Genomic DNA, 17211 nt, shown 5'->3' on the forward strand with positions numbered 1-17211 from the left:
TTAAAGGGGCAGATGTGGTATTTGAGGGATGACAACTGGATGAAGGTGGACCAGCCAGTGGAAGAATATTAACATTAGTGTTGACATTTGTTTATTCCACAAATGAAGTAAACAAAAAAAAAATATATATTTTTTTACCATTAACGGTCACCAGGGACGTAGTTTTCTTGTCCCCACATGTGCAGGAATATTCTCCTGCATCTTTTAGGTCTAGGTTATGAATGACAAGATCGGCCACTGAGCCATCCTGTCGGAAGGTGTGTTTGTCACTGTGTTTGAGTAAGTCGTTTCCTTTCTTCCACTCCACTGCAACGTTGGGTTTACTCAACTCGCAATGCAGAGTCACTGTGTCATCTTCTGTCACTTCCATATTCCTCAGTTCTTCTTTGAAAACAACAGGCAGAGCTAATAGTGGGAAAAGGGGCGTTGTTGAAGAGTAAAACAAATATGGAAGTATTTAGGGCCTTATTTACTAAGCAGTCTTGTGCCATGAGACACCTTCCATCGCTGGAAGATACTTTACAGCCCAGGCAAAGTCAATGGGCTATCGGTTGCCTTAAAGCGCCAGAATGTGTCTCATGGCAGAAGACTGGGCCTTAATGTAAATGGATTTAGAATTATTTATTAAGGGAGTAAAGGGGTACCATCTATGTGTGTGTATACAGTATATGAATGTATACATAAATATTACTAGGTCGTGGAATAAATTCTCAATGTATTTTTCATTTATTTATTATGGTCAGATGATCCCTATACAACACACAAACACACATTGTATAGGGATCATTTGACCATAATAAATAAATAACAAATATGCTGAGAATGTATTCCATGACCTAGTAATATTTAAAGATAAAGACTTTCAGGATCGCTTAAGTCCCTTCTTCAGACTTATTTATAAACATTGCTTTTCAATAAAGATATCAGGCCATATTTACTAAGCAGTGCTATGACAGGATACCTTGCATTCACATTCACTTGGTTTTCTCTTAATGGATTTTTGGAGTGTGAAATGTTTTTAAATGTAAGGTTGTTTGCAAAGCATATAGGGCAAGAAGGGAATTTGCTTCGTCCCCATTACAAAAATGGTCCATAATGCCTATTAAAGAAGAATTGTTTGATGAAATGCGTAATGCATAGGAACCACGTTTATTTGTATAATGTATATGAATCTATGGTAATAACCTATGGTTACAGACGACAGATTGGTTGTCTGATGTACTATTTCTGCATATAAAGCTTGAGAACTGTAGCCAATAGGTTTATGATGGACTAGATTTGCAAAGTCACACGCAAAACATCATGTTAAAATGTACTCCACTTCCATGGCAAAATTAGTAAATGTTTTCTTAGTAGCCAAAACAAAAATATAAAGCCATATACATGAACAAACCAGAAGCATACATTATTCTATATGCACAAAGACAAATAACTCAGTATAATAGTGTGTTTAGTCATTAGTTTTAACCTTCTATTGGCTGACACGAAAATGATTTGCTGATGAATATTAGAATTTAAGACTGAATTAGCCCCTTTTTCAGAGTGTACGAGTAATTTTCATATTGGTCCAATAAAAGGTATCAAAATAACTACTATATATCTAATAGAGCTTGTACAGACATAGTCAATTGTTAAGACAAAGACTGTGACAAAATAATGTTACCATTCACAGTTAATGAAGCAGAGGTCTTCTGGTCTCCACAAACACACGTATATTCGCCAGCGTCTGATAGGTCTAGATCACATATTAGCAGCTGCACTGTAGGACCGTCCTGCCTCATGTCATATCTGTCACTGTGTCTGAGTGCTCTGTCTCCCTTCTTCCACTGCACAGAGGCGGAAGGCTTTGTCACCTCACAGTGCAAAGTGGCGGTTCCCCCTTCTGCAACCTCAACGTTTCTCAGGTCAACGCTGAATTGTGCGGGCGTTTCTGCGGAATACAGTGTGGACAGAGACGTGCATGAACATTCCATGTAGTTATGTTGCATTGTGGCTTATTCTCCTGCTAAACCATTCATTCCTGGCGGGGCCAGGAAACTATTGATGGAACTGAATGGATCAATCAACAACAAGAAAAGTATCACTGGGAAGTCAGATTTTTTTCCCCACCATCTGCATATGAAAAATAAATGTTAGGGCAAACAGTAAAAAAAAAAAAAAAAAACCAATCTGTCTTTAGAGTTGCTGTTAGCTGTGCCGAGCATCGTTTTGTATAAAGGATGCAAATACAGAGTTAATAAAAAAATGTAGGCAATATCCATGCAAGACTGAAGAACTATGTGACAATTGATAATGCTCAGGTGGATGACATAACCCGGTCAGGTCTGCAGAATATCCCTGCTTCAGCACAGGTGGCTCCATCAGTCCCTGCTTCAGCACAGGTGGCTCAATAAGAGCCTCCTGTGGCTCCTTTGACGGAGCCACCTATGCTGAAGCAGGGATATCCGGGGCTCTTGAGGACTGGAGTTGGGCACCCCTGACGTAACAGGTGAAGTAACGGAGAAACATAGATGTGTTTGTATAAAATGTTTACCGATCACTGTTAAGGTAGCTGTAGTTGCCTCCTCTCCACACACACATGTGTAATTCCCAGCATCCTTTACATCTAGATCACTGATGATAAGTTCAGCTGTGACACCCTCCTGTCGCATTTTATGTTTGTCACTAGGTTTAACCGTTTGGTGTCCTTTCTTCCATACAACCACAGCACTAGGTTTTGTCAGCTTGCAGTGGAAAACGGCTACTTGCCCTTCTGTCTCTTCCTTATTTTTAAGTTCTTCTTTAAAAAGTACAGGCAACTCTGAGGAAAGCAACAAAGACGTAACGGATCAAACACACGCACACAACACACCCAGTAGGTCTAACATGGACTAGAACATATGGGATGCTACTACAGGGTAAGGTCTACCGGAAACTTCACCTTTCCGTTCATTGATGGGCTTCAATGACTCCAGCTTAAGCATAGCACCATCTAGTGTAGACCGCACTCACATTTTGGTAGACCACAGATATTCAGGTGGACCTCACGCGATAGTAGCACCAGATATGGGCCATCAAGAAGAGGGCTAAGGAACTTAGTTTGGACAATATGGATGAAAGGAGGGAGATGATTGATGAAGGCTACATTAAAAGAACTCACGAGTATAAATGAAACGTACAAGAGATAACACATATGTTCTACAACAAGGGGACATGAGATAGACTCAGTGCCAAGGTAAGACAACACCTTTTTCCTGAATGTGAAGTAGATAAATGGAATAGTTTCTAGGATGGAAAAAAAAATAGCAATGTGGTTGAAATACAGGAGATCCTTCGTGCAGAGATAACGTGTGAGAAACACACATATGTAGAGTTTAGGTTTTATAACCAACTACATGGCAATATATGGACATGAGGCCTTTTTCAGATTGCATTAGAGTTGGCTAGTAGTCAGATCAGAATATTTCTTCAAGAGTTTACCAAAGCTCTTGGTAGATTTAGAAATAGACGCCCATTGAAACGCATAATGAATATTTACTTTCCAGATAAAAAAGGCCATGAGGTGCTCAATAAATGGCCCAAAAGCAATGTGTACAAGTGGATGGACACATGGGAATGAAAAGTAAATTGACGTGTAGAGGTCATCAAGTTTAGTACAGTGTGAAGAATAGATGCGATTATAAATGAGATTAAAAAAAAGTAGATGAATTAAACGGATGGAAAAGATGGAAAGAGGAGACGGAAGAGACGGTAAGGATGATATGGAAGATAAGGAGGGTAGGGGAGATACAAAAAAAGATAAGGAGGCTAAGGAAGATATGGGAGATGAGGGGGATAAGAAAGAGAAGGTGGGTAGGGGTGATGACGGGAAGAAGGATGAAAATACAATGGAGATGAGGATATGATGAGAGGTGGACATGTACGGTGTACATTACAAAGGAAGTTCTGGAAAACCGAATGAGTTAAAAGATGAACATTATACAAGGAAAGAGGGGAAAGTGTTGACAAACTGATATAATTAAAGCATTGCCCTGCATATGCAGCACATATTTTACCCTGTATTGCTAGGACTGCCGTGGTTTCCTGGTCCTCACACACACACGTATAGTTTCCGGCATCTTTTACATCAAGGTTCTGTATTCTTAGCTCAGAGACAGCCCCCTCGCGCGACATCCCGTATTTCTCACTCGCTTTCAGCGCGCGGTCGCCCCTTTTCCATGACACCGGCACGTTGCACCTGTTCAGCTCACAGTGCAAAGTGACCGCTTGGCCTTCGGTTGCCACTTCATTTCTCAGTTCTTCAATGAAAACTATAGGGAGAGCTACGCAGGGCAGGAGGTGAAACAGAGTCTCAGCGGCAGAGGAGAAATGTTACTGTCTCTTTAAAAACATAATGAACTAAAATACATGAGTGCATTGTGTGAGCACAAGAAGCAACATGAACACGATTAGTAAACTACTAGACACTCACTTAACCCCATCTTCAGTGAGCTGTTTTCTTCACACTGTGTTATTACAAATGTTGAAATGAAATGTATGAGCAGGTCAGTATGAAAAATGGGTAAAATGCATTACTATTTTGCTTTATGTTACATTCAGTTGTGTTATTTGTTTAATGTATTCATAATTCTCACACTGTAAATTGGGGTTTAACAATTACAGTAGATTACAAGTTCCTGCCTACAAAGCTTACTAAACGAAAAGTTCGATATACAGCCTCTTGTACAATAAACGGAGTCACAAACATATACTGTAACTAAAATCAAACTAACGCATTAGGCAGATGGTATGAAATATGGGGGGGGAATAATGGAAAGAATGCCAAATAGATCAGGGCAGATAAAGATGAGGAAGGAGAAGAGACGGGAGAGAGTGAGAGAGGAGATGAATGTTATAAGGGTGGCAGGACATCCAGGTATGAACAAGAAACATAGACTGTATTTTACCGTTCACTGTCAGTGCAGCCGTCGTCTGCTGATCTCCACACACACAAGTATATTGCCCAGCGTCCTGCAGATTTAAATCATTGATAACCAGCTCTGCAACAAGCCCTTCCTGGCTCATTCTGTATTTGTCGCTCGCTTTCAGAGCCTTGTGTCCTTTCCTCCACTCCAGAGAAGCATTAGCCTTGGTCAGCGCACAATGCAAAGTTGCTGATTCCCCTTCTACAGCTTCCTTGTTCTTCAGTTCTTCTTCAAATCGCGGGGGCAGAGCTGACGGAAGGTACATTGAACAGGTGTGTTACGTGTAAAACCATACACAGGGAATTACACAGTAATGCCGCCAGTGCATGAAATCTTGCAGACAAAATTATTAAAGGTTTGATCAAGTCAAACGTCCCGTTACGTTTCCATGGTGACAAATACCATATGTTACTTAAGCAACCCGATCCTTTATCCTTTCAACTGTTCAGGACTTTGGAAGCAGAAATACGTATACGTAGCAAATATTCGGAGGATACTGAGTGGAGGTCTTACAGTATACACTGGATGAGGACCGCTACGTCTGAGAAAAGCTAAAGTGTGGAATATTAAACACAGGAGATCATTTATCTTTCAGTGTATTGCTCCTTTAACAAATGTGTTACTATTTTGGGCCTACACCTTTGGGTCAGTGTTTAAGTATTTAAGTGTTTTCACTTGTCTTTATATGAGTAAATCACAGTCAGTCCACTAGTGTTTAGTAAGGAAGCCAGATTTAGGCCCATACTTACTAAGCAGGCTTCAGCCATAAGCCACCTTCCGGTGCAGAAAGATACCCTGTAGCCCAGTGACTTGTGCAGTGTGCATTATGGCAGAAGACTGCTTAGTAAATATTGCCCTAAGTCCCTATTCCATAAGCTGTTAAGTCGTCTTCCCTGTGATGGAGAAAATTGTAGTTCTATTAATTTCAATGGATCTCAGCATGAAGAAGACGGCTTCACAGCACATTGAATGGTGGCCTTTATTACATTACTGTATGTTTGTCTCCATTGAACCCATTAATTTAATTTTCTGTTACTACTTAGCATTGGGAATGCATTACAACATTTCACTGCTCTGCTGTTAGTTACGTGACCCACACAGACCATGCAAGAAACTCTAAACCGTAACTAAACAACTAAGCCAGTGATTTTCAACCTGGGTTCCACTGAGCACCGGGGTTCCGTGAGCACCCCTCAGGGGTTCTGTGGCCGCCAGGGTGGGAGAGCCAGGACAACTCTCCCAGCTGCTGCGGCACCCCCACATAGCTAAGCAGCAGCAGCATCCCGGTCACCGCTATCCTTCTCACTGCCTGCTCTGGTCGGCACGCGCTCTCGCAGAGGGGACGGGAGGGGACAAGGTGGGGACGGACACATTCCAAGTGCCTCACTCCTGAACAGTCCGGACAGGAGTTCAGAGTTTACCCAGGAAATTGGAAACCTTTGTAGATTTATTCCCAGTCCGTGCCAGAGCGACATGCGAAGCAATGCCCCCTCTGACAATTAAAGGAGTAAGCGTCATATAATCTTCTTATATTAATGAATAAAAAAAAAATATTTATTATTTTTGCATTTATTAATATCTTCAAATATTCTTCTTATTATAATTGCCCTGTAAATGTAACTGTAGTGTGTGTGTGTGTAAGTGGGAGTGTGTGTGTGTAAGTGTGTGGTAGTGGGAGAGTGTGTGTGTGTGGAAGTGGGAGAGTGTGTGTGTGTGTCAGTGGGAGTGTGTGTGTGTGTGTAAGTGGGAGTGTGTGTGTGGGTGTGTGTGTAAGTGGGAGTGTGTGTGTAAGTGAGAGTGTGTGTGTATGTGGGAGAGTGTGTGCGTGTATGGGTGTAAGTTGGAGAGTGTGTGTACGCTTGCAAGGAAGAGAGTGTGAGGGGGAGAGGGAGAGTGATGGGGCAACGAGAGGGGGGAGGGAGAGAGACGGGCGATGGGAGGACGGGGGGAGACGAGAGACAGGGGGCGAGGGTTGGAGTTCCCCAGAATTTCAAAATCAAATTCTGGGGTTCCCTAACCAATTTTTTTTTGAAAACAACTGAACTAAACCCTAAATATCCAACTAAAACATCTTATCCAATTAATAAAGAAAGATGACTTAAATAATTCAGGACCATTGTATGTATTAAAGACATTGAATGTCATTAGACTAAAAAAAATATATATCTATATATATATTTTTGAAAATGTTGTATGTGCCTGTCCCTATGGGCAATCTGATTGGTCCGGAGCATGCGCGAGCCGGCGTCGGGAGGACAGTGAGCCGCCCGAGGAGCGGGAGCAGCCGCAGCGTGCTGGACGGCTCGGAGCACACGTGCAACACGCAGGTGACAGGGGGGCACTGGGGAAAGGGAGGGAGAAGAAGAGAATGGCCTGGTGGCGGTGCGAGGAGGGACGGTCGAGGCCAAAGAAGCAAGCACGCCAATGAGAGGGGGGCGGGCCACGGAGCAATCTGATTGGCCAGAGGCTGAGTGACAGACCGACGGACCAATCAGATTGCCCATAGGGACAGGCACATACAACGTTTTCAAAAATATATATATAGATACAGATTCATATCATGTACCTTTGCCCCCTCTCTTACCTGGAAATAAAAAAGCTGGGAGCACAGAATAATATAAACGTTGGCATGTGAAACGTTGGCAGGTGGAAAGGAGGACATGAAAACCTCTATATCAGGAATGGCCAACTCCAGTCCTCAAGGGCCACCAACAGGCCAGGTTTTAAGGATATCCCTGTTTCAGCACAGGTGGGTAAGTCTTTAATTGAGCCCCCTGTGCTGAAGCAGGGATATCCTGAAAACCTGACCTGTTGGTGGCCCTTGAGGACTGGAGTTGGCCACTCCTGCTCTATATGGAAAATGGAAACAGTGAGCAGCCCAAACTAGGGATAGAGGGTAAGAAATACAAATATGGGGAGAAAGAAAGAGGTGGATCACGGGGAGAGAAGCAAATGGATCAGGATGGAAAAAGATCAAGTAAAAGATGACGGAAGAGAAATAGCTGCTAAGAATGGCAGATAATGGTGGGGACAGATAATAGGACATCAAGGTGGGAACTATCAATGGTATTTTACCGTTCACTGTCAGGGAAGCTGTTGTCTGCTGATCTCCACATCCACAAGTATATTGCCCAGCATCCTGCAGATTTAAATCACTGATAACCAGCTCTGCAACAAGCCCTTCCTGGCTCATTCTGTATTTGTCGCTCGCTTTCAGAGCCTTGTGTCCTTTCCTCCACTCCAGGGAAGCATTAGCCTTGGTCAGCGCACAATGCAAAGTTGCTGATTCCCCTTCAACAGCTTCCTTGTTCTTCAGTTCTTCTTTAAATCGCGGGGGCAGAGCTGACGGAAGGTGGAGTAAACAGAAGGGTGATTATATGTGATAGAAGCCTGTAGTCACCCATATAGATCCAAGGCAATGTATTAAACATTAGGAAGGGGTTTCTATGTTTTACACTACGGCCTAATGTCAATGCTTTTACGTCGGTGTTTCTCCATAGACAGAAATACAATTATTTCTTTGAAGCAATGTCTTCGTCTTTAAAACAAGAAGACAGTGCTGAACAGTGAACAGAAAGAAGCATTAAAAAATTGTGTGGCCGGGAAACAATCGCCTGTTTATCGGGAGGAATATCTGAGCTTGTACAGTAAGTTTAATATACTGTAAGGTGTACAGAAACAACACAAATTAAACACAGATAAGGGCAATAAGGGCACTCTGACCGGTCTCATACACTGGGTCAGCAATTAGCATGGCTATAGTAAGTTAATTTCATTTCAACTACAGGTATACCATCTAATACATAAGGGCTGCTTCTATATGTGCCAAAGAGGCCAATAGGGCCGTTTTCGGACAAAATTCTCAGTTGGAGTTACCACTGTTTCTTTCAGAAGAAATAGAACCAATCTGTGCAATGCTACAGCATGCGTACAGAATGGAACACTGCACCTGTTTCCTTTCTGTGCTCTGCCACAAAGAAACACTACATTTCTACACCCTCCCTTGATTGATAAATATATATAATTTGCATAATCCAATCAATAAAATAAAAGCAACATGTTAACAGGCCCAAAAAAAAGTGACCCTGGTGAAAACATGGAAACGTGTGCAGATCAGGTGCTGATCAATATCAGAGAAACAGCAATAGGATAAGGAAACGAGATCAATCCCAGGAGAAAATAACTAAGAGCACACGGAAATATCAGAAGACATGATATATTATAATGGTGATAGATGGTAATATAGATGGTTCGAAGGTTTGAGCCATCATTGAAGACTGCACATTACCCTTCACTGTCAGTGAAGTCATCTCCACATACAGGACAGGACACAGATAGAGGTTAAACAAGCATGGAAATATGAGGTGAAAGATGGATAATGAAGAGAATGCCAAGAAGATGAATATGCTATGGGTGGAGATACAGTAAATGGCAGAACATCACGGTATCAACTAGAAATATATAAGTATTTTACCGTTCACTGTCAGTGAAGCCGTCGTCTGCTGATCTCCACATACACAAGTATACTGCCCAGCATCCTGCAGATCTAAATGACAAATTACGAGCTCTGCAACAAGCCCTTCCTGCTTTATTCTGTATTTGTCACTCGGTTTGAGAGCTGTGCTTCCTTTCCTCCACTCCAGAGAAGCATTAGCTTTGGTCAGAGTACACTGAAAAGTTGCTGATTCCTCTTCAACAGATTCCCCGTTCTTCATTTCTTCTTTAAATCGCGGGGGCAGAGCTGACAAAATGTAGAATGAACAGAAGATGTATTAAGGTATAGTACAGTAAGTACAAAATGAGGCTGCGGCCTAAAATATACATCTTGGGTACAAAGACTGGGCAAAACTAATATTAAAGAATTGTACTAGAATCAAAGAAAAAACTCAAATTGCCTTCATTGCTTTTTCTTGATAAACCTGATGCTGGGTTTTTGTTGTACAGGTTTTGCTACAATTATTCAGCTGGGAGAGTTATCCCAGTAACTTATCTACTGTAGGATGGCCAACAACGCAATGGTACCCAAACCTGCAAACCAGTTCAAATATTACTCAAATAGGACACTTGTAATAAAGAGTCAACAGCGAGAGCCTTCAGTTCTCAGAGGACACTAATGTCCTCTCCTGTATCTTCCAGTTCTTGGATCACAAGGTCTGCAATGACCTATCCTCCTTGAAATTGTACTTATGTTTTGGCTTGAGGGTCTTTTCTCTTTTCCCCCATTTCACTGGCACAGCTGACTTACTGAGCTCGCTGAGCTAATGCACCAAGTCTCCCTATTCTTTATTACTTCTATGAAAGAAGCCGTTAAGACTGGGACGTGCAGATTAATCAAAAATATGTTATTGTCAAGCGACGGTGTTTTGGGGGCCTTTGTCCATAAGGAGGCTAATACAAATACAAATGGCTAATAATGGGAATGTGAAAAACATACAGAAGACAAGTGATTGCCTTCATGGAAAAATTGTCAGCCCTAATAACAAAAAAACACACGTGTTTTCCAAAAAGTATGACACGATCCTACAATATTTTTCCCTTTGCTGACAAATGTGGTTGAAATGTTATAGGACGTAATATATATATATATATATATATATATATATATATATATATATATATATATATATATATATATATATATATAACAAAAAAACAATATGAAGTAGCGCCGCTAAATAACCAGTTAATTATAAATATTAATTATAAATTACTAGTGGGAGAGACAATAGCTAATTGGATAGGCTTGAAGGGGCAGCTAGATAGGGCTAGTACACTATGATAAAACTTTTAAAATAAACAAATGGCAATGCAATCTCCTGACAAAAAACCCTAAAGGAAAAAATATAAAAAATCTAAAAAAATATTTATTAATAAAAAATATATAGAAAAAATTTGTCAAAAGATAAAAATATATAATAAAAAACCTTCAATACATAAAGTCCTGTTCCAGTGGAAATGTCCTTGGTATATATATATATTAAGGTTATGGTGGGTAAAAAAAGTGACTAAAACCCTCCACAGTAAAGCATAAAGCAACTGTAAATATTCCTGTATATTCATTTGCATGTTTTAGACAGGTCTACAACCCTGTCTTTCACCATCTCCCAAGCCCTTGCTTAAAAGCTGTGTCTAAAGCAGCATGCATTGGCTAAGGGTTGGTCATGTAATGTGAGCATGAGATAAAAGGTGGCACTGTGTGCTCATTTGCATGTCATTTCCCAGAATCCCTTGCTGCAGTGGAAGTGCTGTGTGCTGGGTGATAATGGTGAAAGACAGGGTTGCAGACCTGTCTAAGACATGCAAATGAATATACAGGAATATTTACAGTTGATATATATATATATATATATATATATATATATATATATACATGTAGAAGTATCAGTACCGTGTTAGCCGAGCTTCAATAATCAAAAAATAAATAGATGATACCGTTCTGTGGCTAACGAAATGCTTTTATTTGTGCGAGCTTTCGAGATACACTGATCTCTTCTTCCGGCGATGTAACATCGCCGGAAGAAGAGATCAGTGTATCTCGAAAGCTCGCACAAATAAAAGCATTTCGTTAGCCACAGAACGGTATCATCTATTTATTTTTTGATTATATATATACATATATATATATATATTTATTATTATGTATTTATTTTATTTTTTTAAAGCACCTGATTAAAAAAAAAGTTTTTTTTCCTGATGTTATAGCATAAAAATGCAGGGTTTTCAGGACTTTTGCTCCCTTATTTATAATATTTATTTTCTTGGATTAATGCACAGTACTTTATTGTGGAACTTTGACCAGTGCCTTCAATGAATTATTCTATAATGCTCAATAGACACTCACAGCAGCACAGAGATTATAAGGAGTCTGGAAATGTCAGTGTATGTCCAATGAGTTAGTAATAAAAATACATTAGCCATCTACTAAAACCAAACTGTGAAGTGAGCTACAGTACAATAAGGGGGTTGCCATTATTCTTGGATGTTGTTAAATTGCGCTTCTTTTACCTATAACTCTTAAACATGATGAGGTCTTTTGGTCTTCACACACACAAGTGTACATTCCAGCATCTTTTTCATCTAGATTGCAAATGACCAGCTCCACTACAGGGCCCTCCTGCCGGAGTGTATATTTTTCGGATGCTTTAAGCACCTTGTTATCCTTTTTCCATTCCACGGCGACATCAGATTTACTTAGCTCACAGTGCAGGAGGACTTGGTTTCCCTCGGTTACGTTCTCATCCTTGAGTTCATGCTTGAAATGAGCTGGCAGAGCTGGGGAACGTGGAACGTACAATTTATAGTGAGGAAACAAAAGGAAAAATACGGAGAAGATTCAACTGTTTCCCATTTGCATGTAACCTCATAAACCCTTGTGTTCAAATGTCAAAACCTAAGCTAGTTTGCACACATAGCCAACTCACATCATATTGAGATGGATAAGGTAGATTTGTAGTTGTGAATGTGTGCGTACATAATATATCCTATAGTATCTTTGCTTTTTATGTGTTCAAATAACTTATTTTGTTGGAAGCCTGATTCCTTTGTATGGTTTAGCATGGAGATAATTTTTACAAAACGGCTGAATTTTCAACTTGTTCTTTATTGCCCCTCAATATTTCCTATTGTCGGAAGCAACTACCAAATGAATGGTCTCCGCAGTTATAAAATATACAATGTTGTAAAGACCAACCAGCCAACTAATTCAGTAACAAATTGTGTCATGAGCAGAAGAATGGAAAACACTGTGGAAGATGCGTCATAATGGGATGAAACTTAGTGCAACAAGATTCGAGAGAGGAAATATAGGGTGTAGTAATCTCTTGGCTAACATCTTGGCTAAAAATTAAGAATTATCTCAAATTCTCTACTGTCGGATATTCTTTCAAAAATGAAGATATTTTGTTTACCATTCACTCTAACGACAGCTTTGGTCTCTTGCTCTCCGCACACACATGTATACTCTCCCGTGTCCTTCAACTCTAAATCATGAATCAGCAGCTCTGCAATGATGCCGTCTAGTCTCATTTCATATTTGTGACTTGTTTTGAGCACTTTGTGGCCAAGCTTCCACTCCACCAGAGCAGAGGGCTTGGTCAACTCACAATGCAGAGTGACCACTTCGCCCTCTGTGGATTCTTCATTTTTCAGGCCTTCCCTGAAAAGTGCCGGCAGCGCTGAGGATTGTAGAATAGATTTCACATGGTCAATGTTGGTGTTAAGATTTACCAGTAGACCAACGTTATCTGAAAACCGGCAAACGAGATAAGCAGCAGAGATATGATAAAACCAACATCCCACGGACGTAAGATTAGAGATATTATCATGTGCTATGATATAGAGGCAATGCAATGCTAAAAATGTATTGGCTATAAAAAGGCGCTGGCATCTTCAGTCCAATCAAAAGTTACTCAGCGTTGCGACTAAAGGGTAATCTATTTCGAGGTAATTACGTCAATTTGCCCTCTTCTAAATTGTTCTCTCTCTTTCTCTCCAGCAAAAGCCCTATCTTGTCTGCAGGAGAGAGGTGAGATTTAAGTTAGTTTTCCCGTCAGTGTCGCAAAAAAAAAAATACATGCAAAGGAAATGTGATTTTTATGCATCGATAATGCTCAATGAATACCACAAAAATTCCGGATTTGCATTGCGGCGAATTGCACGCCATTATCTGGTGATTTTGCATGGACAATATCAGAGTTTGACGAATAGGCCCGTAATCTGTAATGTCTTGGATGGAACTACAATGCATTGTACGCCCATGCAGCACTACAGTGGTTATATGGGCCCATTGTGTTCAAAGTACAAAAGATAGCAAGTATCAGGATGTATGAAGTAGTCATTTTATATTTAACATTTTTTTTCCCCCCATATCAAATGTATTTGTTGGCACTTTACCATTGACTATTAGACTGGCTGTGGTCTGCTGGTCTCCACATACACAAGTGTAATCTCCAGTATCTTTGAGATTGACGTCCAGGATGGTCAGCCCAGCAGCTGAGCCATCGAGTCTCATCCTATACTTGTCACTTGGCTTCAATGCGCCGTGGCCCTTCTTCCACTCCACAGTGCTGGCCGGCTTGGTCAGCTCACAGTGAAGGGTGATATCTTCGCCTTCTGTTGCCTCCTTATCTCTCAGTTTTTCTTTGAAGAGTGCAGGCAGAGCTATTCCATACAAAAGGTACAGCAATATCACGCACGCACCGCGCTCATACTTAACATTTAAATGATAAAAGAAAGCAATTGAACGCACTGATCTGTCACTGCGTCCAATGTAAGACAATGGATGATACAGATAAAAGATTTAATGCAGGACCCAAAAGCTTTTTGTTGAGGTTTCTTGTATTTAATGCCATGCTGTTAATGATTAAACCACACAAACATTGCTCATAGATGTTTTTATGCATAAACGTTTAATAGTACAATGGCCCTTCCCCCCCCCCCCCGATGATGTTATTAGCATAATCACGTCGGAGTCTGAAAAAGACTATGGTTTTCAAATATAAGATTAAACTGAGAAAACCTGAAAATAGTGTAGCAAAGATCACATTTACACTATATTATCTGTTTTCCAGTATCCAGTTACATTTCCTTCTGTTTGAACAATATGGCCCTTCAAGCTCACATCTATAAAGAAAAGTTAGATTTTGCAAATATCATTTTATCAACCCAACTACCTTTTTGTTTTTCTGCTCAGGAATTTGCTGTTGCTATTATTTTTGTGATTAACATGAAGGGGGCTATATACAGAGCTTTCAGCAAGACAGGAATACAACTTGTTTTTTGTTCCCAGCATGTGTCAGATGTAAGACATTTGTTAATTAGGTGTCTCAGATTTAACGACAATCATTAGTCAGAATACTCTGAGTTATTTGATGCTAAGAGCAAGAGTCCCATAAAGTAACCCATTCTAAAATGTGTTCTTAATAACGTCACAACTCCTGCTCACAAGATGATTCATGGGTAAAGTAGTTGTAGCCACGCAATCTCTGGCTACTAACCTGCTCTACTCCTGACAGTAAGCCCTGGTAGGAGCAGTAGCCAATATGGGTTTTCCCCACTCCCTGGTGCTGCACTTGAGTGACAGGGGAGACGGTGACATCAGGCTTGAGCATGTCCAATCATGGGACAGACCTGGTGCCCTCTTCCTGGCTGTACTTAAGGGTGTGTCGCCCCAAATTTAGTCAGTGCCTCATCCCCTTGAGAGAGGCAGGAATCACACAGAATTGCCTACCCTGTTCCTTTTCCCTTCGGGGGGGAAAGGAGTGATACCCTATACCCCTGGTCCTGCTAGAGGGCCAGGGAAGAGCTAGGACTGCTGTGGGTGCCCTTAGCCTGTACTGTAGGTCCAGGGACCATTCTCCAGCTGACCATCCTAGAGACTGCAGTGGGCAGAGACCTGCCTGGTTACTGTGCTGTACAGACAGAGAGAATAAACCCGTTCCTGTTGTTATACCTCCTGCCTGGTGTGTGATCTTACTGGGGGGGGGGGGGGGAGAGGTGATTAGTTCTACTGTAGGAGATCATCTTCGCCTATCTGGAGCCTACAGCAGATGGAGGCGCTGCACTGCTAGAGAACCATGTGGGTAATGTACCCCAGAAACCTGATCCTGTGTCCCCACTACCACCGGTGGACAGCTCAGCCCTCCTGTTACCAGCAGGTATCATCCACCACACGACCGGTAATGGTAGAATCTCCCAGGTGGTGGGGGAAACACTGTTACAGTACATAGTCAGAAGAGATGCATAGTACCTTGAGAATAAGCGCATGTCTAAAAGGTATTTCTTAAGAGTGAATAAGTGGTGAAAGCCGTTTTAAAGATCTTACGCTATTAGAAAGTCGACATTAAGCATGCAAGGAGTGAATAAGTAATGTGAATGGTGTGAAATTAAAAATGTGTTGAGTATGTAGATTATTTTACCATTCACAGTCAAAGCTGCTGTGGTCTTCTGATCTCCACATACACACATGTAATCACCGGCGTCGCTCTCATCTAGATCACTAATTGTTAGCTCAGCAATGAGGCCCTCCTGTTTCATAGCGTATTTGTTGCCGGATTCAAGAGACTTGTGTCCCTTCTTCCACTCCATCACTGCTCCAGGCTTGGTCAGCTCACAGTGAAGTGTGGCTTGTTGACCTTCTGTGGCTTTTTCGTTCTTCAGTTCTTCTTTAAAACGTGGAGGCAAAGCTGAAGGATGCAGAATAAATGAAATATCTTCTACTTAGGTAACGGAAGACCAGGACACATTACTGGATCACTCAACAACGAGGACTGCTTATTTATACTGCACAACCTAATGCTCGCTAATCTACTTCCAACAACACAAATGAAGACAACTCCAGGAAGATGTCCTACTGGAAGATGTCCTACTGGAAGATCTCCTACTGGAAGATGTTCTACTGTTGGGTATTACTGTAATCTGATAGGTACAAAACCAACCTGGAAGACGTGGAAAAAGTTCTTGTACGATCAGACTATTTCAAACTATTTTCAACGTGAAAATTCACTTTAGTGTTGGCATTTTAACAAAACATAATTGTATAGTACAGCATATTTATAACCATTCCTTGGGGTGAACAATCCCCATTCCTAAATATGCAAACATGAACTTTACACTAACTCCTAATTTCCAGTACAGAGACACATTTCTTGCAAAACAAAAGTAAAGTACATCACTGGTTATTTTTAGGAGTATTATTTCTTATACTACTAGACTTTACCAATGATAGAAGATTTTGCTAGAGATGTTGAGGGATTTTCTTCAAGAAATATATGATAACAAAACAGAAAAGGACTTTATGTGCCGTCCAAAAATTGCCATTCATTTGAATGTAAACATGATAAATTAATGTACCTGCCGCAATGTCAGCGTTATTTCAGTGACATGTACAGAACTAGGCCGTTTCTCACGTCATTTACTTGATTAAGCTCAGGGAGTTTAATAAACATATAAATATTACTCCAGAAAAGGTTTAGAATAAACACACTGACCCAAAGTATCAAACGTTTAGAGCAGCGGCGGCCAACTCCAGTCCTCAAGGGCCACCAACAGGTCAGGTTGAAAGGCTGTCCCTGCTTCAGCACAGGAGGCTCAATCTTCGACTGAGCCACTGATTGAGCCACCTGTGCAGAAGCAGGGAAAGCCTTACAATATGACCTGTTGGTGGCCTTTGATGGCTGGAGATGACCCACACTGGTCTAGAGCAATAGCCCCCCGAAACCCCCAATAATTTTACATTTGAAAATAAAGATTAGCAGCTGCCAGGGTGTGA

At 41.0% G+C, this 17211-nt stretch overlaps 1 protein-coding gene across 31 annotated transcripts in view; it reads right to left on the reverse strand.

Moving 5' to 3' along the window:
- Window positions 1-17211, reverse strand: part of OBSCN (obscurin, cytoskeletal calmodulin and titin-interacting RhoGEF) — a 462171-nt gene that overhangs the window by 276893 nt on the left and 168067 nt on the right. For 16 of the 31 annotated variants that reach the window (XM_075588062.1, XM_075588043.1, XM_075588055.1 and 13 more), the window contains 11 exons: window positions 15860-16126; window positions 13836-14102; window positions 12851-13117; window positions 11949-12215; window positions 9418-9684; window positions 8019-8285; window positions 4926-5192; window positions 4035-4301; window positions 2534-2800; window positions 1664-1930; window positions 139-405 (listed from right to left, as the gene is read on the reverse strand). The exons of 2 other annotated variants lie outside the window; for them this stretch is intronic. In XM_075588062.1, coding sequence (XP_075444177.1) covers window positions 139-405; window positions 1664-1930; window positions 2534-2800; window positions 4035-4301; window positions 4926-5192; window positions 8019-8285; window positions 9418-9684; window positions 11949-12215; window positions 12851-13117; window positions 13836-14102; window positions 15860-16126 — 2937 coding nt within the window. The remainder of the gene's footprint in view (window positions 1-138; window positions 406-1663; window positions 1931-2533; window positions 2801-4034; window positions 4302-4925; window positions 5193-8018; window positions 8286-9417; window positions 9685-11948; window positions 12216-12850; window positions 13118-13835; window positions 14103-15859; window positions 16127-17211) is intronic. 13 more of the 31 variants (XM_075588039.1, XM_075588040.1, XM_075588047.1 and 10 more) reach the window with 13 other exon arrangements.

This window comes from Ascaphus truei, chromosome 2 (assembly GCF_040206685.1).
Source record: "Ascaphus truei isolate aAscTru1 chromosome 2, aAscTru1.hap1, whole genome shotgun sequence".
Classification (NCBI taxonomy): Eukaryota; Metazoa; Chordata; class Amphibia; order Anura; family Ascaphidae; genus Ascaphus; species Ascaphus truei.